This window comes from Haplochromis burtoni, unplaced genomic scaffold (assembly GCF_018398535.1).
Source record: "Haplochromis burtoni strain Fernald_Lab_line unplaced genomic scaffold, NCSU_Asbu1 Contig_17, whole genome shotgun sequence".
Taxonomy (NCBI): Eukaryota; Metazoa; Chordata; class Actinopteri; order Cichliformes; family Cichlidae; genus Haplochromis; species Haplochromis burtoni.
The window spans coordinates 3685994-3710082 of NW_024582378.1; the positions used below are offsets into that span (position 1 = coordinate 3685994).

General features: G+C 37.5%; 1 protein-coding gene across 15 annotated transcripts in view; it reads left to right on the forward strand.

Annotated features, from left to right (window-relative positions):
- Window positions 1-24089, forward strand: part of ncam1a (neural cell adhesion molecule 1a) — a 265208-nt gene that overhangs the window by 225328 nt on the left and 15791 nt on the right. For 5 of the 15 annotated variants that reach the window (XM_005916089.3, XM_005916090.3, XM_005916091.3 and 2 more), the window contains 2 exons: window positions 9403-9527; window positions 10231-10411. In XM_005916089.3, the coding sequence (XP_005916151.1) occupies window positions 9403-9527; window positions 10231-10411 (306 nt within the window). Of the gene's footprint in view, window positions 1-289; window positions 305-1454; window positions 1458-2994; window positions 3043-5725; window positions 5729-9402; window positions 9528-10230; window positions 10412-15874; window positions 18422-24089 lie in introns of those variants that run through there. The other 10 variants (XM_005916084.3, XM_005916086.3, XM_005916092.3 and 7 more) reach the window with 4 other exon arrangements.

The window sequence follows — 24089 nt, forward strand, 5'->3', positions numbered from 1 at the left end:
CGCAAATCCAGATTCCTTACCTTGATCGACACCTTGGAGTCATTAAAAGTATTTTCTACTGTAGTTGCTGATACAGTACCAGTATTATCAACTGTAAAACAGAGAGAAGCAGAACTTTGTGTGAACAGAATACTCAGTAAGGCACAATAGACAGTGGGTTAACGATTTGACAGGGCAGCTGGCCTCTTTCATTGATCATATTTCTCATTTCATTGTTTTTTTCTTCTCTTTGTTTTATTGTTTTCTCATCTGGTTTTTCATCTGTTCTCTCTTCCATTGGACTTCTCAGGGTATTCTGTCACAAGTAAGTTTCTGTCCTCCATGTCTTGGCTGCTTTATATTCGTCTGCATTTTGTCTCCATCCTCCCGTTGTATTTTACCCTCACCGTTCTCTGTGTTAAAAAAAAAAGAGTGGTTACTAAATGATGCTACAGCCAACTGGATGTAAGAACTGATCACACAGTGTTCCACAGAATCATCATCCAGTGCCCCAGAACTATGAATTTTCTTTTTCCCCCCAACCAATCAGCATTAGTTTCTTCTTCTTTTTTTTTTCCTAATATAGCAAATGGAATACTTTTATGCAGTGTCAGGATCATTTTAGAGATATATGTGTGATGGTCTTAAAGAGCAGGTTGTTTTCTGCAACAGTCCTGCTTGTAATTCCTGTTTTTTTAGTGTTTTTTGTCTCATGACGCCTTAAAGGTGTGTTGTTGTTTTTTTTCTTTAAAAAACAATTATGTACTTCTGCATTGCAGTAGTTCAGTCAGGGAATGTTATATAAGGAATATACTCTCTTCAGACTATGACTTCGCCTAAATTAAAGACTATATATAGTTGCATTATCCGACGATGTATGGAATCATTTCTGGTAATTATTTTAAAAACCAGGTGTCTTTGCATATATTTTACGTATATTCCAGTCTTCAACTGCCCCAGATCTTTTGGGTTCCCATTCTTTTGATATTAGATGTTTTCAGACACAGAGATTAATATCTTGAAAGTAAGAAAATAAAAAAAACTACTAGTTTGCAGTAGGTTACTGGAGGATGGAGGTGTAGCTTTCTTTGAGAAAAGACTGTGCTTACTGTTACACAGGAAGAGGTTTTAATATCTCGTATAATAAAGAGACCCAGAAGCTCAATGCATTGTATCTTCCTTAATAGAAAAATACACGTCTGCACACACACAGAAAAACATTTCACCAGTTCACTTTATCTACAACCTTTAGAAGAATGTTGAAAAGTGAAAAAATACAACCAAATACTGAAACACTGCAGTGCAAGTAAACTTCAGCAGAAAAGTTTCCAGCCAGAACTAAAAAGTAGTGAAAACAGCTCGACATGCTTGCCAATTACATTTCAACACAATAGTGTTGAAATGTAAATCGGATTTGAACCTAGGACCTTTTTGTCCTGAGGCAATAGTGCTAACCACCAGTGCCTCATATTAAGAAGGTCCAGGGTTTGAATCCACCAGTCTGCTGGGACTTTTTTGTGTGGACTTTGCTTGTTCACGTTTGGGTTCTTGAGTATTTTGGCTTCCTCCCACGGTCTAAGGACATTCTAAGTTGGCCGTAGTTGTGAATGTGATCGTGTGAATGGTTGTCGTCTCTCTGTGTTCGCCCTGCGATAAATAGGCGACCTGTCCAGGGTGTACCCTGCCTCTCGCCCCAACGTACCCAGCTAATCGTGATTCTAAATTAGATAATCAGAAGAAAGATGGATAGATTTTCTGATTACATTTTCTTCAACACAGTGCACTGACTTCATAGTACCACTGTCAAAAGCTTCAGTTCCAGAAGCATGACTGGGAAATGTGCAGCTGTTTACATTGTGCGTATGTTTTCTGCCGTATAATACTTTTAGGGACAAATAAGTTGCGTCTTTTTAAAAGAGAGTTAAAGAGAAGAATTTAATTAACTTGGTGTAAAGAGTGTAATAGTGCTGTAGCGCCTAAGTGTTTGGGTGAGTGTGTGTGTCTGATTGTTGTGCTTATAATTTTGTTAAGCGAGTAATTGTATGTTGTTGCTGTAAACAAAACAAAAGGCAGTTGCCATAGGTATAGTAAGAAATCAATATGACATGTTACAGTCACTACTGTACAAACAAGAATGCAGCTTTGGATCCTCAAAAGTCTTACAAGCGCTGCAAAATTATGGTAAATCTGGCCATAATTTTATTTTCATAAGAACTTCATTCAATGCTACAGGCCTGAGCTTTCAAAAGATAAAGGAGCATAATTTCTGTCAACTTATAAGTTGTTCATTTCAGCCTTTTATGCATTCTAAATATCGAGGCGCTATAAGCAGCCACGGTCTTAAACCCAGGTGGGCTGTCAAGACCTGAGCCCAGTATTTCAGGCAAGCAAATTCTAAATCTGTTTGCAAATATCTAAAATGCATGTATGCATGTAATGTGGGAGGAACCTAGGGAACCACAGTTGTGAACCATTTGGCTTCAGTTGGATCAGTGGGAGGACATGAACAAACCTATTCCTGTAAACTGCCTAAATGTTATGATTCTTAGTGTATTTGCAGCCCACTAGTTTACAATATCTAACACTTGAAGAACTATGAGCTTTTTAAACTCTTAGATGAATAGCTGTCAGTGGTTGTCAGCAAGAAGAAATGATGTCTTAGCAAGCGCTCACATTTCCATTGCTGTTAAAGAGCAAAGATCTGAGCTTAGTGAGCGTGTAAATGCTACTGGTTGGGCCAGAATTACACAGTAAGTTTTGTGTTCTTATAAGTGGCACAATGCACCCTGAGAGAACCAGTATATAATCAGTATGAAAATATCAAATGGAAATATAAAATTGCATTTATTCATATCATTTCATGTCCATATTAACACATTAGATTTGATTTAGATTTGTCAGTGATCCAGGCAAATTCTTTATGACCAAGAGACAAAAAGAAACAGTCCCATCCTTGAGGGGGTTTTTTCTGTTGAGGACTCCAGCGCCTCTCATTTTGTTTTCACCATCTTTCAGTTTCATCAGAGATACCACCCCCTATTGCTGCCACCAGTATGGCCCGTAGTGAGTATGCCAGTCCAGCAGTGTGTGCTGTGTCTCTTTACCTCTCTTACCTGCTTGGCATTGCATCTAGTTTTCATTTATATTTGTTGTGGGTCATAGGAGGGCTCAGAATCCCTCTACAGAGTGAAAATTGACAAAGAAATCGAATAGGTTTGCTAATTGTCTCAAATACTTAAAAATTTAGATTTTTACTAACACTTAAAGGTTAACCATCTGACATAGTGTTGTGTTTGCAGAATTAACACAACTTGCCTGTTCATTAATATTCAAAATTAGATTCTTGAGACCGTTGTTGTGCAGTTGGAATATATGAGTTTGTTTTACCAGGCCTGCTTTATCTACTGAGCCGCTTACTTTGACAGGTGTAGAGGATACTTACTGTAGTTTAATTGCTATTTGTAGAGGTATCATGCTAACACCTTAGTATAAAGTTAGGTGGTTTATAGAAAACTCATACCACTACATCATACAAATTGTTTATGCTATTATTTGCTATAAACATTAAGGTAGTAGGGTCCATGCTAACACCTCATATTCTGTTTGTGTCATAACAGAATGCTGCAATTTCTATACTTTTACTGAGTAAAAACATTCGTAATTTAAGCAAATTCTAGTGTACTTACATATTTAGTTGATCTTAAAGTAGATTCAGTGAACATTTATTTTGCACCAATTTTTCTCCTAAAAACAAAGCTAAACATCAAATCAGCATATGTTCAATGTGCCATTTGTTCACGCTAACGGGCATGGCTGCTAATGACAAATGAAAGCTAATTTTCAGATGTATCTGTTTATTTGTAAAAAAAAAAAAAAAAAATCAGAATCGTGCAAAAAAAGGGAAGACAAGCGCCCAAAAAATGATCAGACAATTTAGTATTAAGATCTCACATACTGAGGAGCTATTAAAGTATTGAAAGCTATTTCTGGTTCTTACCCTGTTATCTGTTTAGGTGAGACACAGCATATAGTTAAGCTGATCTGACAGTTGTTAAAGTACAGTTTGGTTGGTCCCGCAGTGTTGTTACATTCACAGCTGAACAAACCATGAGGAGCCATTCTTTAAAATGACAGAAGGATATCTGTCTTTTCGGTGAATCTTTCAGTGGTTTCATCCACTCAATTTAATCACAACTTGTTTTCTCCCAGATCGCTCATGAGTTGAATCCTCCCCTTAGTGTGCATTCACTCCATTTCTCTCTGAAAAGCCAGACAGCAGCGTGTTAACAGCATCTCAAAATCATCCTTCATGTATTGACTGGCTACGCCAGAGCATGGATAGCCACTGCCAATTGTTCTTTATCTGACTGGGACTGAAAGCTGTGACTAAGTAGGAAGCAGAGACCAGGATTTTCTAATGAATGTTTTAAGGGACCAAAAATAACTTGCTCTTCCACAAATACTTTTTGTGAATACTTAGCCCGTTTTCTGAAAAACAAGAAAAAGAGAGATCGCTGACACTGATCAACAAAGCCCAAGCAGACCCGGGTTGAGGTTTTTAACGTCATTGTGTGCAGTAAAATTTTAACCAGTAGCACTGCTAAGTGACTAACCTGTCTGACTGCTTATTGCTGTCATTTGTGGTTTTCACAGACCTTAAAACGTCATTTTGGTTAACAGTGTGCAGTGTGTAAAGAAGCATAACATGTGTGTTTGGTCACTGGAGTAATTGCTGTAAGTGTAGTTGCTCCTTTTAAGTTCCTGATGTATGATGTGTCTGCTGTGTGAGATCTGTATGTCTCAATATTGTTCCTAACAAGTCTTTCCTTTTTGACACACCATTTTAATAACATTTGTCTAATGCAGTTGTGACTATTCATTAGCTTGAAATAGGATGCAGCTGATGGCAGTGTATCTGCTCAGTGCTTTTACAAATGCATTCCTCAGAACAAATGCCACATGTGCTTTTTTAGATTGTCGTAGAACTTATTTCTTCAGATTTTTCATGTGTTCCTATTGTTGTCTGCTGTGTTGTGTATCATACTTAGTTGGCATGGTTTTATTCCCAAAGCTGCAGAGTTTCCTCTGTTTTCATTTAAGCTCTATTGTTACCGGAAAAACACAACAACTAAAATTGATTTGTATTGATTTTAAAATTGATTTTCTGTTCGACATGTCATTTATTTTCAAAGACAATCAGCCCTACTAGAATGGGTACAAGTTAAAATTCAGATCTGGCCAAATTGTTACCAAAATATATAACAGAGGGAAAAAAATGCCAGAGGAAAAGCTGTCAACTGGATGCATGAGGCAATTCTGGGTGTATAGTTTTGGCTGAGTCTTCAATATCTTAATTAGTTTATTTGTTTGGTTATTTACTGATATTCTCAGTGTTGTTAACAGCCATAACTAAATATCCAGTACCTCATATATTCAATAACATATTTTTTATATGTTCAAAAACTTCTGTTTATCAATTTACGATTTGTTTTTGTTGTTCTGTTTTGTCATTATGTCTTTAACCTTCTTGTTTTTGTTTTTTTATTATTATTTTGACATGTTTTCATCATTTCAAAATGTTTTGTATGTTTCCCATATGCCCCCCACCTGTCCCTGCTACCCCCCACACTTTCCCTCTTTTTCTTCTTCTATGTTATCCTTTCAACCATTCATGTCCGTGGCATCATGTGACTTTGTCATGTGGCTCTTGCATGGTGCTGATGATGTCGTCTTCGCTGACCAACAGAAGGTAAATTTCCTTTGTTTAGTTCGAGACCATTACATCAGCAATAATCATGCACAAGGCCTTTGTTAAATTAGGCTCATAGAAGAGGCATTAAAACATTTTCAGTTTTATTCATTTTAGCCATTTGTTTCATCTACGAGCCATTATGTAATTAAGTAACAAACATTCACTAACCATGACTTTCATAATCAAAGCGATTACTAATAATAATAACCACAATGATTATTTTCCCTTGCATTTATAGAGTAACACCAAATTTACTCTTGGTGCCTTGATTATTTGTGTGTGGGTGTGTGTGTAAATAAATTTGTATAATGTGTTTGTGTGTGTGTGTGTGTGTGTGTGTGTGTGTATATATATATATATATATTATATATCTATATATCTTAATATATATATATATATATATATATAGAGAAGAGATATATATATATATATATATATATATATATATATATATATATATATATATTATATATATATATATATATAGCTGAAGCTGAGCTTCAACTAAGCTAAAATTAACACCACAAACAACACTAATCTTCATAGAGCCAGCAATGCAAGAGTGATGTAAGTTTGAAGAATTAACATGTAGAATTTAGTTTTTTTCTCTGTAGTGCCAAATCACAGCACAACAGTCATCTTAAAGCACAATAAAACAGACAAAAGATTTTATACACACACTAAATTGATGCATAAGATCAGGTTCAGATCTGTTAAATGCACTTAAACAGCCTATATCCTTAACTTGGATCAATAAGTAGACCACTGCGTAATAAATAATGACACGATTTTGATATTTTCTCTTTCTGTAAGTGTAAATAACTACATTCTGAATGTGAAACATTCACATTTACAAAACAGTCACAGCTTGAAATGTCTTTTGAAAAAAGTCAGTGCATTTTCAACAATGCATGTTAAAATTTGTAGATAACAGTGGGCCATTACAGGCGCAAAATCATTCCACACCCAGTATTCTGGAAATAAAACTATAATAGCGTTTTACTTATTCCATTCAAACAGCAAGCTGCAGAAGTGCTCACATTTTTAAACTTTGCAGACAGTTTCGCTCCTGTGTAGTAATCCTGGTACAACTGCATCAGTAATACCAGTGCATTTTAGCAACAAATTCAAGATATTAGTGCAATTTTTAAACTTTGCAAAGCCATTGTGCAAATTTTCCAGCTATGTCTGACACCTAGGCACTATTGGATGTGCTGCAGAGCAAAGTGCTACTGGATGCATATGCTTAATTTCATCTTTCTTTTTAAACATAATTTTTGAGTTCTCACCCTGGTTAACATAGAAGTTATGACTATACTTATGACTAATTAGAAAAATCTTTAACAAAGTCACACATAATTGTGTCATATTATGTTTCATGTAAAATGTGTTGTTGTTAACATGATTTGCCTTTAATATGGCCAAATGCCTTCACAGATAGCATTGCAAAGCATTTTTTAAACCCCACTTTTCCGGTTTTGTAACAAACCATTTCATTATGAATTATTTTTAAACATCATACGAGCAGCCCCACAAAGTGCCACTAACCACAATTTGCATTGCATGCATTGTTAAATATAGTCACCCACAAGGCTAATGTTTCATATTCTTCCCCTGGAGAGCTACATAGCTCACACTGTTTTACCGGTTGGACTCACAACAATCCTTTGCATTACTGCAGCATGCAAGTTTACTTCCTTTTTCTTGTTGCATCCTCTTTCTTGTTGTTCAGCTGTTCTTAAAGAAAATGTCTGTCCTACCTGCATGTCTCTGTATCTTTGATGTAATGTCTTTCTAGTAGTTTGCATATGCAGAAGTGCTAACATTGGGTACATCTTTTTAGTATTGGGAAGTCATTGAGACGATTGGGCAATGTTAAAAACATTTATCTTTTTTTTTTTTCATTTGACCTGAACAAAGACTCCAACTTTGAGACATTTACTATTTTCAAAATTCACCTTTCTTTTGTATAATTCATACTGTTATTAATCGCTCACATACAGCACTTATGAGATGATTTTCCGTTATGATCTATGAACTCGTAAAACTTTGTTGTCTTTGTGATTAGCTTGGGCTCCATGTGGAACCACACCATCCACATGCATGTTAGAGCGAGGCCATGGGTGGTGTTTCACACGATACCCTTCTGAATTTACAGCAGTGGGCCAAATTTCAAGCTTTGCATGTGTAGTTTTTTTTTCATTCTAATCTTCCACTTTCTCTGTTTTAGCCTTCAGAAATATTCACCTAACCCAGAATGATGCAATGCTGAATGTATCAATGTCTGCCTGTCACAGAGTTACTACTGCTGTAACTAATACCGTCTGATTCACTTTCAGCCTGTGTCATGCTCACTTCTGCCTGGTGGGATGCAGTTTTTAGAAAGTGTGCTTATTTGATTACTTCAAGAAAAAGTGCCTTCATGCATATTCATTTAATTAACTACAACCACTAACACTGATGTTTGAAATGTTAAATACTGAATACGTGACTTTTTTTTAATCACAAAATGGATTAAGTGTGTATTATATATATATATATATATAATATATATATATATATATATATATATTACATAATAATAGAGAAGAGAGAGAGAGAAAGAGAGAGAGAGATGAGAGAGAGAGAGAGAGAAAGAGAGAGAGAAAGCCTTTTTTTGGTTTAACTCCTTATTGAATTTCTATCAGTAGCATGCATGTAGAAATTGCAGCACCACTGAGCCTTTCTGTTACCTGCTGGTGTGGCTGTTACTTTTAAGATTGTTAGCACAGGGCAAAGATTATAGCATCACAAGGTAGGGGATTTAATAACATATTAACAAGGCTAACTGTGTGTAACCAATATGCACATAATTGATGAGTTTGGGTTGTTAGTCTCCACCCTTATTGCCTTAACAGTGCCACGAAGAGCTACAGCACACACACACACACACACGCAAAAAACACATTGACCTCCTTTCCCACAAGACTATGTAAATGTTATTAAAAGTAATAGAGGAACATGTCCAATCAAGGCCTACAGGCTCATTATCCAGCGACCCAGCAGTCATTACTCAGCAGGACAGAGCAGATAATGAGGGCCTCAAGGAGAACAACACCTCCGCCTGTGGTTCTGAGGCAGCCACGTTGACCTCTGTTGCTTCTAGTCATTCTGGAAGTAATATTCCACCTAAAGTCTGTCTTTAATTATCAGATACTCTTCTCATGGAGGTTATATTTCTTTCAGTGGGTCCTCCAAACTTAACACATAGATGTACTATTTTGCAAATCTTTTGATGGGTGTTCCAAAATTGTTGCAATTTTGTGTGCCCCCTGATCTGGCACTGCTGTGGTTAAAGTTTAAGTTTAGGCACAAAAACGAATGGCTTGGGTTAAACAAATAGTTCAAGGGTAATGAAAGATTTTGGTTGTTGAGAAATTAACATTAACTAAAACTTACTAACCAAGTTATTATTTGAGGTGAAGGCTTGAAAATTATTAATGTTATTGATCTGCTCCTGGTGGACACTGGTGAAAAAAATGTGTCTATTGTAGCGCAGTTTTCTTTTCTTTTAAGATAAAAAATTTCAGAGATGTTAATTAATGTAGGCAGTTGGTTTTTAAAGGTAAACATGTGTTGATGCAGTAACCACCGTTTGTCATCTAATCATCATTCCTTGGTTTCCTGTTTAGGGGAACCCAGTGCTCCCAAACTGCAGGCCAAGGTGCACAGCCCGGGCAATTCTCTTAAGATCAACTGGATCACGCAAGATAACGGTGGTTCCAAGATTAAACATTACCTGATCAGATACAAGGCTGTGAGTATTTCTGGCAATGGGGGTAACTTTTTGCATTTGATATAAAAACAAAAACAACATAAAAAAAATAATAGCAGTTACAATAAAGTAGTCAAATCTGGCTACGGCTTTGAGCAGGGGTAAATCTACTGGAATCTGTCAAAATATGTGCCTGCTAATGACTCCAAAGCATTTTAAGCCACCTCATCATCCAAGTCATTTCCCCCTTTCAATTTGTATCTTCTACCTCTTTGGAATTAACAGTTGTCACTAGGAAGAAAGGGTGACTGTAATTAGACCAACCAACCCTTACAGCAGACTAGTTTTCCTGCAGTGGCGGTAATATAAAGTTATGTTCTCATGCAGCACTTGTCCACTGAATTATAACTATGTATTCAAAAAGATTCATTACTAACCTGATGGAAAAGATAAATGCTTAAACACCACTTTCATTTATTCTTATAAGATCTACTTGTGTACAATTTGTGCATACTTTAATTGGTGAGTACTTTATACATTTCATTATTTTCTTGTTTTTCCCTCATTATTAACTGTTTCGGACCAGGTTAATCTCTTTGGAACGGAAAAACATGTTGAGAAAGAACATGTACTGCTTTTATGTCAGCTCAAGAACAGTTTGAGAAATCGAGACATTTGTAGATGATCTAAAATGAGATTTTCCTTTGAGAGTGTTGAATTGTTCCTTTCTAAATCCATTTCTCAGAAGCGTGTATCTGACTGGAAACCAGAGCTCCGCCTTCCCAGTGACAGTACCTATATCGTCCTGAACAGCCTGGAATGGAACACGGAGTATGAGGTTCATGTGGTGGCAGAGAATGAGCAGGGCAAATCTAAGCCTGGCATCCTCACCTTCAAGACAGATACAGAGCCCACAACTGTCCCAGGTACTATTCCCATCATACCTACCCCAAGCATCCACACACACCAGCCACAGTGCACATAGGCTTCTACCGTGACCAGAAAATCTATTATTTGGATCTTTGACTTTTGCTAGGTGCTTATTCAAAGCTTGCTGGCTGCAGGGTCGGTCATGAATAATCTATCTCTGTCTGTCGCATGGCAGAGGTGTATTGTTTTTACTGTTTTCATATCTGGTAACCAAAAGGAGATGCACGATGCAAACCCCATTGATGCGTAAAGCAAAGACTCTATTATAAGCCGAGGGGCACGTAGTGGCGTGGCCTATACAGAGTGTTTGAAATGAGCACAAACTCTAAATTTCATTCCCGTTGGAAATGTGTTATTTTCTATTGTGAAAATATTTGCATATGTGTCAGTAAATCACACATTTTTCATTTTGGGGGGAAATTTTAAAGAAAAAGTGAACCTGGTGCTAAACGTTTGCACAGTAGTGTAACTGTAAGGTTTATAATCCAGGCATTATATATAATATCACACAAAGACTTGATCTAATGGTGTATTTTGAAGAGCTACTTTTTGGGAGTTGGGGATTTTTTAAAATGAGATTTACATTTAAGGAACTAAACTAACTTGCCCACAAAGTTTACTATAGTAGATGACCTTAAAATGCCCAGTGCAACTAATCTAACTTTGTTCTACAATAGTTAATAAGCACAGGCTTTGTCCTTGTAGGCCAAAATGGGTTTTTAAATGATAAACCAAAGACTGAACATGGCATGTGTGCACCAAAAGTTTGATGTCAGTAGAAATACACAAGTGACTGCAAGCTGGGTCATTTGAAATCTATTTTCATTTTACCCCCAGCCTACGCTCTTTGTTTCTAGTTCTCAGTCAGTGCCACACTTTTGTTTTCTTTAATAATGTCATCTCCACTAAATCCTCGTTTCCTGGAGGAATGAATTTCTATGCACAGAGCACCTTTTTAAAACACTGCACTCGCTTCAAAAAATGTTAAAGCCCAGGCAGCACAAGATCAAAAGTAGCTAATGAGTCCATATGACATGCAGAGGCATCCTCACTGCATTTCTCCTTGGATATCCGGCTCTTCCAAGTCTCATTACTTCTTATGAGGTGACTTCAACTCCTCAATCTTAATGTCCAATGATGTGAGAACAGACTTCAGTCAGACCCAGAGAAAACAGAGTTTTGTCCATTTATTCCCAAATACATCGTCTACACAGGTGGTCACGGTCGGCCTTTGCTCTGTTGCTGTGTTGTGTGTAGAGTGCACTTTTTAACTTGGGCTGCCTCCCCACTTGAATTAGCTAACAGTTTAAAATTCTTTGACATCTTACACTCTGTCTGTGTTTCTTTTTTTTGTTTCATCCTGTTTTTCTTCCATTGTCACCCTCCCTTTCACTATTCGCCTGCCCTTTTCTTCTTTATGAAAGGAAGTGTTGATTGCCTCAGTCATATTTTCTTTTAACTGTGAAGTGCACACTGTGAAAAATATTTTACCTGAAAAATCAAAATCACTTATAAAATGGCCCAATCTTTAAACTAATGTGCCCGAAAACAGCCCACAAGTCAGAAACACAAATTAAAATCTGTGCCTTGCTATAGATTCAAAAGTACTGACAGAACATTTTTATAAAATAATACAAAAAAATTAAGCCATCAAGTAGTAGGACAATGCTGTAATCATTTCCTACCAGTCAAAGCAGACAACTACACTCATCGGCTAGTTTTTTAAGTTCACTTTGAAAGTGCTGAGCTGAACCCTGTTTTGTCTCTAAGAGCATCTTAATTCTTTGTGGCACATAAAGTTATGTAAACTTTCCTCAGAGATTTTGTACGTATTGACATGATAGATATAGACATGATTTGAGTTTTGTGGCATTGGCATCCTGCTGGAAGCAACCATGATAAGATGGGTGCACTGTGCTCATAAAGGGATAGACACAGTGAGCAACAATATTCAGGTACGCTGTAGTGTTTCAATGATTCTCAGTTGGTACTAAAGGCTTTTCTCAGAATACATCCCCCCCACCATCAGCAGCTTTTGATACAAGGAAGGACAAATCCATGTTTTTATGTTGTTTAGACAAAATTGTTACCCTACCATCCAAATCTCACAATCAAAACTCACAGACCAGGCAACGTTTTTCCAATTTTAAAAAACGACCTTGCAAATTATAACCTCAACCTCCTGTTTAACTGACAGGAGTTGGCACCCAGTGCAATCTTCTACTATTGTAGGGGAATCTGTTGTTTTTCTGAATAACTTGCTTGTAACGAGAGGCTATACTGTTGCTACTGTATCAGCTCGAAGGAGCGTAGCCATTCTCCTCTGACCTCTGGCATCAAGAAGGCATTTTCACCCAGAGAACTGCCGTTCACTGGATTTTCTCTCTTTTTTAAACTGTTTTCTGTAAACTCTGGAGATGGTTGTGTGGGAAAAATCCCAGCAGATCAGCAGTTTTTTGGAACAGTCTGACCAGCCTGTCTGGCACCAACAACCTTCTCACATTCAAAGTCACTTAAATCACCTTTGCTTCAACATTCTGACACTTGGGTTGAACTTTAGCAGATCGTCTTAACTTTGTCTGTTTGATATTTGCACCAACAAGCATTTGAACAGGTATACCTAACAAAGTGGCCAGTGAGTGTTTGTTCTTTAGAGAGCTATCATCACACACATAGCTACTCATTCAAAATTCTGTGGGTCATAGTCACTGTAGTTGAGCTTTATTATTAATCGGGATAGATTACTGACGTTTTACATCCAAAATACAAATGTTGAAGAAACTATTATATGCATGCAATCTAAATTTCATCACAGTTTCAGCTTTTGAAGTTGAGTAAGTCACTATTTATGAAAAAAATGAAGTTTAATGAAGCTTGCAGATTCAGTTTTTTTCTAAATCATTAATGACCATACTCCATAATTTACTATCCTGCCACATTTTATACGCCATTCATTGTTTTTTGATTTGTTTGCAGTCTCTCTCGGTTTGTATTACGATATCTGAGCCTCTATTGCCTCTATCTTTGTTTCACATTTTCTCTGATTTTCATTCTTTCTGTCAGCATCTGTCTTCCCTTCTGCTACCAGGTTTAGTAGGTCTCACAGTTCAGGCTCCAAGACTGACCTGAATTGAAATGTGTGGCCTAGTTAGGTGGGGATGCAGCCCATACAGTCTTTGCATGGTGCCTTTTCCAGCTGGATTAATGTTTTTCTGCTCTTTACTGGAGTTGTTAAAAGGCAACTGCTGCCAGTGCATGGCACATGAAAAAACCTGTTTGGTAGTTTGGTTGGTTTTTGGGAGTTTTCGTATGCTGTAATTGTTTTTGTTTTTTTTCATGTCCTTGCTGGGCAACAGCCATATAGCAGTGGGAGGTTTGGATCACATATAAATCTACCAGACTACAAGTTAACCTTAGTATCATCCGAGTCAGCCCCCCTTCAAGTCTTCTAATTACTTTTTCAAGTTTTTATTTTTATTTGTTTTGTTTTGAGATATTTTGGTATTACTTCCAAGCTGCTGTTGTTTTTCTTCACTTCAGGGAGCATGGGCTATTGCCGAGGTTTATTTTTAGCTACAACATCTGCATTTAATTCCACTATTCCCTTGCAGTCTCACAGCTGTTCTTTGTACTGCTTGATCAACAGCTGCTCCTTTTTTATATGCAGGACTCTGCATGCTCAATTTTATCTGAATCTCACATTGGGAGTCCAGTGCGGACGCAAGGTCGAGCTTCAGCCTGTTTAAATTTCTGTTTTATGTTCAAAAAAACAACCATACGCACAAGAATTCATTCAGCCCAGTAATGTGAATGCACTTCAGCATAAAAGATCTCTGAAAACATATTGGAGTTTGTTGTCCTTTGAATTTATTTGAATCGGACGTGTGAAAGGGTTTGTGTATAGCTAATTTTCTTTAGGTTTAATGCACAGAGGTACAGCTGAGCGGCAATTGTTTGCCACAGTCTCACGGAAAGTCAAATGCTGCCCAAATGTGAAGAGATAATATAAAAAACAAAGTGGCACATCTTGATCCATCCAAATCTCCCCAGCTAAGGTTGACTTAGGACTAAAACTATAAAGCTAATAACATTTTGTAACATGAGGTCATCCATTCATCCATGTCACAGACTTTACCTTCATAACCAGCGTCTGCTTTGGATGTTTGGTTTTGCATGGGCCATTCCCCCAACCATGACCAGTGGTGTAATGCTAGATGAACAAGTGGTACTATTGTGAATATTTGCCTATGCTTTCTTTCCGTATGTGTCCATACCAACACAAAAAAGATGTCCATACATATTTGAACTTTGAACCACGAGGTCTGTCAACAAGATAATTTCCTTTTTATTTACCGACAAAAAAGCTGCCATATTGTTTTTAACATTTCTTTTAAGTAATTATCGGGTCCCTTTAGAACCTGAATTCAGAAGCCATTTATAATTGCAATATCCAATAGGATTTGAAGGTAATGTCTTACGTAATGTAGACAAAAAACATTTTAATTAATCCATCTACAATCTGCACTGCTTTTACTGATAAGTCAAGAGCAACAATAGTAGCTAAGGCTACGTGAGCAAAGCAGCCCAGCTTCTTTCCTCTGCAGGCTCAGAGAGCTGCTGATTGGAAACCCATGCGCCAGTTTTCTGGCCTTTGGCTCAAACTTTCCAAAGACACACACAATAAAATATAGAGACGCGTTGCTGTGTTTTTTTATTACTCCATTATTACCGAATCTGTGAATTAATGAGACTTTGGCATTCAGTTTATGCATCACTGGCAAGCAAGCTTGTGCTTGCATTTACTTTATATTACACCACTGGCCATTAGGAGTGAGAGATACTAGCCTGACTCATGTGGATGTGTTCTTGCATTCAGGCTGTCATCTATCTTACCCTAAACTTGGCCGCTGCTCTGCACCATGGCTGATTTAAAACTCCCCTTCTTTATACTGAACCTTAAGGTGAAAACAGAGACTGTGCTGCAGTGTGTTTGAAATGTCTTCCTTATCGATGTCATCCCCCATTACCTTCCTTTGTGTGACCCTCCACCCATGCCTGCCATGAACCATGTGTCATTTGCTGTGATACTAACATGCTATAACTTCTTTTTATTTTTACCCTTTAACTTAGACTTCCTTTTTTATTCTTCAAGTCAGTCTTGAAAAGAAAAAACAACCTTCCAGACTTGTATTTCTGTATTTCTGACCTATTTTTCTATCTCTCTCCCTCTTTTCCCTCTTTCTCTCCTGCTTCTTTTTTTTCTCCGTGTCCTTCCTGTCTCCATGTGTGATCTTCTTGGGCACCTATGGACCATGACATTGCCATACACACAAATTTCTTTCTCTGTTTGTGTTTTTACTGTGTGTGTGTTTTTTTTTTCTTGTCACACTTTATTGCTGTGATTATCACTCAAAATACTCTGTTGTGGATATTTATTTATTGTTGGTCAATAACCTCAGCTACCCTCGGTTGCCAATGTGTGACGTGCAGTCTGGCAGCTCTTCTTCTGTCCGTGCTGACTGTGCTCTGGCTCCCATAAACTGATTGCATTCAAGGAGAAAGAGGATAGTCTGAGCCGTTCAAATCTTTGGCTCCAGACCTTTGCTTTCTATGCCTTTTGACCCTTGTGCAGCCACACACAAGAAAAAAAAAGTTGAAGAGTCAAGACATTGGTTTCATGACGTTATTACAGGGTGCTCAGTACTTGCATCAATTTCAGTTTTCTGGTTTTTAGATTCTGTTAATATTTTTTTTCGTCTGTTTTCACTGTAATGTCATCTTGTGTACGAATAGATTCCGAAGGAGAGAGATTTTTAGGGTTTTGTCAATGTTGCAAGTTGGACGCCGGGTGCTCTTTCAGGATACAATGTAGACAAAGTATTGTAGCTTTGTTTTTGATTTGATTAGTAACACATTCATAATGCCTTAATGTGATCTGAAGAGGGGGTGATAAATAGAATAATTACACTGTTTAATTTTGTGTCTGCAGTGGTTTAATCAGACACGGAAATTGTAAAGAGACTTTTATTTTGGACTTTACTGCCTATTAAACAAACACATCCATTCCACTGTTATGTCACAAATGACATAAAAGCATGAACACTGCATGAAAGCTGACACAAGGCATGATCCAGTATTCATGAATGTGCTATGCAGCTGCTTCAAAGCTCCCCAGTCAAGCATTATGAATGTGTTAACCAGGAGATGAGTACAAATGCTGTGCCTAAATTCTGGCTGTTTTTTTTTTTTCTTCTTCTTCTTTTATACAAGCTTGAAATGTCCTGCTGTACAAATTGAGGGGAAGATAACATTTGCAGAGAAATTTAATATCGGTTATGGCCAGAGAACTCATTTTTCCCAGACTCATTCTTAATTTTCAACATTATTTTATGCTCATTTTCAAATACATTGTTATGTAACCGCCTTGTCAGGAGAGAACAGAAGGATGTGCAGAAAAACTAATGTTTTGTGAAGAAGTGTACATACTCTTTTCAAACTGATATTCGAGAAATCAGCTGTTATTTGGAGGATTCATGCTCTCTTTTTACCTGAAAGCAGTGAAATGTCTAAAAAAAGAAAAAAAAAACCATAAAGAAACAGCTGTTAAACACTAAAAAATTTTGTTTAAAAAATGTGGAATTATTTTCTTCTCTATTCCTGAGACATTTTTGTAAGTGCTTATCAGTGTATTTCCATGTAACCATTGTAGGGTTGAAATAAATTGTTTCTTTTTCTTTCATGAAAGTAATGACTTTGAGGCTTTGGCGACTAAACATACTAAGATATCTTTGTCTGACTCTTCTGGGAAGCTGATTGTTAAGCTGATTTTTGCCCCTTTTTTTCTCTGGAGCTTTAACAAATTGTCTGTATTCTGCATTCAGTGTTGCTTTACATCAAACATGACTGTTGAACCCAGATGTTTTGAGGTCAGGGGCTTGGCTGTAGCCTAAGTGAAGAAGATAAAGTATGCATTTTGCATAAAAAAGGAACAAATGGTAAACTGTATATTGTATAGAGGCCTTGCAGCAGTGTAAAACAGCACAAAAATATGGATATTAATATGCAAACATTAGCTAAACATTAGAATGAAACCAATATGCAACCCTGATGGCGCCGAGTAGATTCTTTTGGCTGTTGTTAGCTGCTACGATCTAAGCAACAAAATAATGTATCCAGTGTTTACACAACAAAAAACACCGAAATTTGATTTCCTTATTAAATGGCCGACAACATTGTTTGTAAGTCTTTCCGGACCACCTTTAATTTTTGTTGACCTGGTAGCCAGGCAACCTAGTTTAAGCTATCAAAGATATGAAAATCCGCAGTTACAGAAGGATTCTTACTTGTGTTTTGTGATCTGACAACACTGTGGTTATGTTTTGCAAGGGTGGAGGTTATGTATTCTGTAGCAGTATTTTTTTTTTTAAATACTTCACTTGAAATATGGTACTTCATAATAGCATGTCTAATGGCTAGCTAGCTTATTGCTAGCTTCTGTTTCCACGCTCCTGTATGTTTGTTTGTTTTTTTGTTGTTGTTATTGTTTTTCATGGAGGCCTGGTCTGATTGTAACACCATGGAGAACGGCCACACTAGCAGCTCTACTGGAGTTAAAGAATTTAAATGTTTTAACTCTCAGAAATGCCTCAGTGCTTATTAGCTCTTATTAACTAACGGAGCATTTGGCTAAGAAATTGCTAATTACTTGAGACTTAACAAGGGAATAACCTTAGGCCAATTTAAATGTCCGTCTTTAACAGTGGCAATGACAAGCTAAAGATTTTTTAAAAAGGCTGTCAGAGTTTGGGTTACTTAAAGTCCTCTATATAGTTTCCATTTGTTCCAACATTTGTTCGTCACTCTGCTGTACAACTCATTAAAGTTTGCAGAGTCATGAGAGATGACAGATTGCAATGCATAACTTAAGAGATTAAAATCACCTGCAGCCATGATCAACAGCATTTTAGTGTGAGAGAATTAATAAAGCATTGATACATTTTCAGTAATCACACATACGTGAATGGTCATTGTTTTTATTCTGTCTTGATGAGCATTTTCCATCATAGAGGCCAGACATACAGAAAGTCAGTTTGCTGTAATGAATACAGCTAGCGTGTGTTTTAAAACCACTTTTCTCTGATTTATCACAAATTCCAGCTAAGCGGTACTAAGACTTGTGCTGCTGCTGGTAATTTGAGCCATATGGTCCTGATGGATTGGAGTTGATTATGTCTGTATTAAAAGTCAGATTCACACGGATATACACGCACTGTGTAAGTGCACGTTTCAGTAATACTAGAAATACGAAAAAATTTATCTTCCCATCAAGCGTGCTCTTGTGGCTAGTGAGTGCTTTAACATCCAGCACAACACGTACCTAACTAAAACTCATAAGAAATCATAGAAAAAGTGCAGAAAAGAGCACTTGAGTTCCAAGTAATCAAATGTCACAGGCTTTTCCACTGAACATACGATCTTTGATGGCCTTTTGATGGGACGCTAAGGTGAATCTATCCCCATAAGCTCTCTGCCTGAGCCTTAGAATAGGCAGTATCATCAAACCTGAATAACATCAATATCTGTAACACCCCATTTCTCTGAACAGGAATGAAGGAGAATTAGTTGTGAGGAAGAGCAGAAGAATTATTAGCAAAGAAAAAATAAAAGTTAACAAGGTTAGTTTCAAATGTTATTGACTTTTTTTTCTCTGAGCAGTTTTCACTTTGGTAACGTGGCACCCCCGCTTTTTTATGAGTTGGGGTCTAAAATAAGATTTGTATTCCCTCCATTTATTATCCCTGGCACTGCGGTTTAATCTCAACTAAGTTCTGTCACAAGGAAAATAAGAGCTTACGACACCCTTGAGGTGTTCTTTGTCACTTTGTCCCCCCAGTTGTTCATCAGTGCCTACCGAGTAATGATAGTGCTGATCAGTGCTGAGTGATTTTCATTTTTGCTAATCAGGATCTCCATCTAAATGTCTGCATCAAACTTACTTGTGTTGCATATAAACAGAATATTTCTCTTCCCTGAAGCAAATGGTTCAGGTCGCCCACTGCATACAGATTAAAGGGAAAGCTGCCATCTCTCTTTCTATTGGATTTTTCCTTTTTTGTATAGCCTGAAACGTTTCTTCAGCTGGTTAGCTTGGTGTGATTAATGGCAGAAACTTCAAATCAAATGTTGGAGCTTAAAACAATCCACAGAAGCGTCATCGTAATCATCGCTGTGTCAAAATATCTATTGTGTTAAAATAGATGCATATTTTTAAATGAATGATTCCCCTCTTTCCTCTATAAGCTTTACTCTATGGAAATGAGTCCAGAGTTCCTAACTTTCAAGCCAGCATGCACATCAGTTTGTAGCACTTGTTTTCATAGCATCTTAATTTAAAAAGGGCTGAAATCCCATCTAGCCACACACCGCTCTCTGCATGAAGAGTTTCCAAGGATCTTAAATCAGTCAGAGAGGGAGTCGGTCGCCGGTTGAGCGTCACCCTGCCTCCTTGTGCCCCAAAAGAAAACTGATTCTGAAGCCGATTTTATTTTTAATGGTGGTGCAGTGCCACACTGTGGCAGAGCTTTGATGGAGGACGCAGACATGGGAATTACTGAAGAAACTTTTTTAAAGCCAAATAAGGTCAATGCAGTATCCAGAAATAAGTGTCATAGGTGGAAAAATAGACCCAACGAAGGAAAGGAAAAGAAGAAAATAAGAGTCATGGGGAGTCTGTGATGGTGTTGTATGAACAATTGTAATGACAGTTGTTACATACAGTTGTAGTGCTGGTTGAAAAACGGTGACAGCTTACACATTTTTACACCTCAGTCAGACAGTCTGTATTCCCCGTCTACAGTATAAACAAATTTGTCCTCAACTGGGCTTCTTCCTTTACAGATGAGAGGGGACTCTGTGTTTGCTTTTCTACAGTCTGTTGCATGCATATGGTTATTTTAATCACTGCAATGTTCAGCATTCCACTGAATCTCAAACACAAACTGTTCTGAGACTATTTAGTATGTGGACCCTCTGGTGAAATAAATGTTGTTAAAATGTCTTAAACTGTATTTCTACTCTAAAAAAATTTTTTTTTTTATTTAGACTTGGCTGTTTTACTTGTGGCTGAACCAATCCATCAAATGTAAAGCAAGTGCTGGAAGTTTTTTTTTTTTATTGCATTTCTGTGTGTTTTACAGCACAAGTTTTTAAAGACACTGCAACCCACGGGCAGAGTTGCACGGTTGGAGTCAAATCTAACTCCTGATATAAAGGTGTTTCATCAGGGTACAACTGCACATATCTGGCAGTCTTATTGATTTCTCAGAAATGTGTGTAGTGAAATATTTTATCACATGCGGTCTGTTTATCAGCAGTCGTCTGGAAACCTGTCTCAGTACTGTACCCGACAAGCCCGTAAAGAGAAATGTTTGTGTAGTCCACCCTGACAGGTAGATTTGTGCTTTCTCCCTCAGTGAGAGCACTCGGTAAGAAACCCCCCCTCAGCACTGAATACATGGTACATGATTTATTGTGCCTGTTAAAATGCAAATGAGGCAATGGGCAGAGAAAAAAACAAGTGTTTTCTGCACCACTGTAGTCACCTATAAGTACGCAGAACTCTGGCATGTTCTTGCTATTTTCATCACAACCATCAAAGAAATTGAAGGTTTACATACCGGGCCAGCCAGAAAGAGGAAGATAGTGGATTTGAATTAAACGTCTCAGTTGGCCCAGGGCAGTGCTTTCACTTGTGAATGCATCAGAGTGCAGTAAGCACAAACATAACATCTTTAAGAGGCATAAAATGTTTTTTTCCTGCAAAGTCTGCAGCATAGCTGTCCATGGGGTGTGCTCCCGTCAGCATTTAAAGAGTGTTATGTGTGTCAACAATTGTCTCTACTTCAAAGGCCAAGAGAATTGGAGCTTTCATTTGGTCTAATTTATGTGTTTCAGTCTCCTTTTAATGGCACATTTACACGGTGCTTTTATAAAATACTTACATTTGACATATTAGTGGCATAAACTGGCCCAATGAGGTTTCATCTTCGTTATGAGCGTTCATCACTCTGTAGGCAATTTAAATCACTGTCAGAAAGTGTGATGTCATACTATGACATCTCATAAAGTAAAGCTGTATGTTCATAGTCAAAGATTAGCATGGCAGTTATTCGTTGCAGGGTTGCATACGAGTAAATTGGTTACCCCAAATGACATATATGTGGTTTAAGATCCAGTGAATTTTTGTAAAGAGCGTGTTAACAGTTCTGCTCGCTCTCTACCTGTCACACATATTTAAGTATGATACTTCAGTGTGGCAGTTACTGCTTTGCTCCATTTGAAAAAGACATTGGCTTCCCTTATATATATATATATATATATATATCCCCCACCCATGTGATTACTCAGCTGTACAAAATGACAGTTTTAGACGCCAGTGCACATGGATTTAATGGAAGTGACACTAAATCGTCACGTTCGTTGTGGTTACTTCAGATCAAAGTCTGTTTTGCTGGAGTAACTAGTGTATACTGATGTGGCAGTACATTATCTATATTTGGCCTTTTATCTAAAGAGTAGGGAATGTGTGAAACCACAAAATGGGCAGAAAACTGAAAGCGCAGCTCACAGTGCTTCCTTACAGTGGTAACGCTGCTGTCATTTATTTATACTTTAAGCTTTTAGAATACGCTGCAGGCTGTGCAGAGGCCATTATAAATAGGGGTTCGTTCCGTAGTTCCAGTGAATCACGACTGCAGAACATATTTGTCACTGGCTGATCCTTTCCCTTTTTCCCATATCCAAGGCTGAGGGTAGAAACAGTTAACATAAAGATGGTCCTCAAATTGCACAGCGCTCACATTCTCCTCAGACACTTTGATGAGCCCTTGATCCTTATCAGACCCTGGCGAGCCATTACAGCAGTCTTTACTGCCTGAAGCAGAGCCAAATTGATACATGTAAGAGAGGCTTTAATTTAACTGAAAGTCTTCCAATTTGATTGCCTACTGGCATGGTAGATACCATAATAACAAACACAACAGGGTTGGAACTATAATTCTGACTTTACACGCTGAACACAAACAAACATCTTTTCAGCTTCGATTTTAAATCATCTTCATATTAAATGCAAGCCTTGATTGGGAAACATTGTGTTAATACATGGAGCCAATACAGGATGTTCTGATGTTATCAGATTTTTTTCCAGGTTCTCCAGTCCAGAGGTTGTTCATTTGAAATTTGCCTCAGGTATGGTTGTGAGGCTTTCACTAAACTTCGGTGTGAATGGGTGAATGTCACTTGTAGTGGTCAGTAAGGCTACAGTCACCCTGGGGAAAACCGTGGCTGGAGACTGTGTGCAAGGAATTTGTGATTTTGTTGCCTTTGAAATCGTTGCTTCAAGGACGGAGGATGGGGTCCGCGACCGCTCACAGTCAGCTGTCATCTTCACAGTAGCTTTAGTGCATCGTGACAACTTTAAAATGGCAATAAGATGGAGTGAGTCTGTTATCAGGTTTGTCAGTGGGGTCAAGTTGGCAATTACATGCAAGCTGTCATAACACAGTAATTATATTTTTAACAAGTCAGCAAAAATGATCTGCGTGAACAGAAATTTAATTTAACATAATTTCAAACGAACTACTTAGATTCAAAGTCAAGCTAAGACGATAGAGATTTGAAACACAAGTTCAGAAACGTCTGAACAAATAGTGATGTAGCTGTGTAGGTGCTCGCAGCCTTGCTTTAGGAATAGAACCAGAATACAACCAGCTGAGTCGAGTCTCCTCCTGCTAACAGACACATGGGAGACGAGGTTCATTCACTGGAGCAGACTGACTCAGATTAAGTACAACATGTTTGTAATCTGTCTGCATTTATAAATTAGACTGCGGTTATTTGCAAATTTTTCCTTGTCTGTCTGAGAGTGACTGCAGACACTCCAGGCCAGACCAAGATTGTTTGGAGACACGTTGCCAGGTGACCTGTCTCAGAATCACCAGGCAACTACAAGTGTTTTGCAACACCAAGCTCCCTTACAGCTCACTCCAATGTGTGACTGACCCATAAGACTAGAAGTGGGCTGCAAAAATGATAAATACCACCCCTTTCTGATGATAAAGTAGAAATAGGTCTGAGCTCAGATACACCTGAATGTTGTGTTTCCGTTGAACAACATTAAGTTCATTGGATGAACAAGCGGAGATTGCTTTTTGTTTCTCACAGTCTCAGTAAGAAGCCAAATGCGAGTTGAGGAAGGCCTGTCTTTATGTCTTTAAGTGTCCACTGACTATTACAAGAAATCTTGTTATACCAGGTTACCATGAATCCTGCTTACTGTGATTACCTCAGTCAAGGAAATATGTGGTTTTTTTTAAATTATTATTTTGTCTTTTCTGTTTTTTTCTGTTAGTTTAACTTATCCACATTTTTTCAGTGGAGTAGTGAATCCCTTTTATTCTTTATTCTTTTATTTATCCAAAGCATTACAGTTTATTCTTTTCTTAACAATTATACAGTTTCTCCATTATTCTGTTGCTGTTATCAATCAGATCTATTGTTTCTTCCAGAAGAACGTTGAAATCCAGTAAGTCATAGTGTGCAGTGAAGTTGCATTGGCATGAATTCTGTGGCTCTAAGTTGAATCTCTGAAACAATTGCAATTTACATAAAATGTCA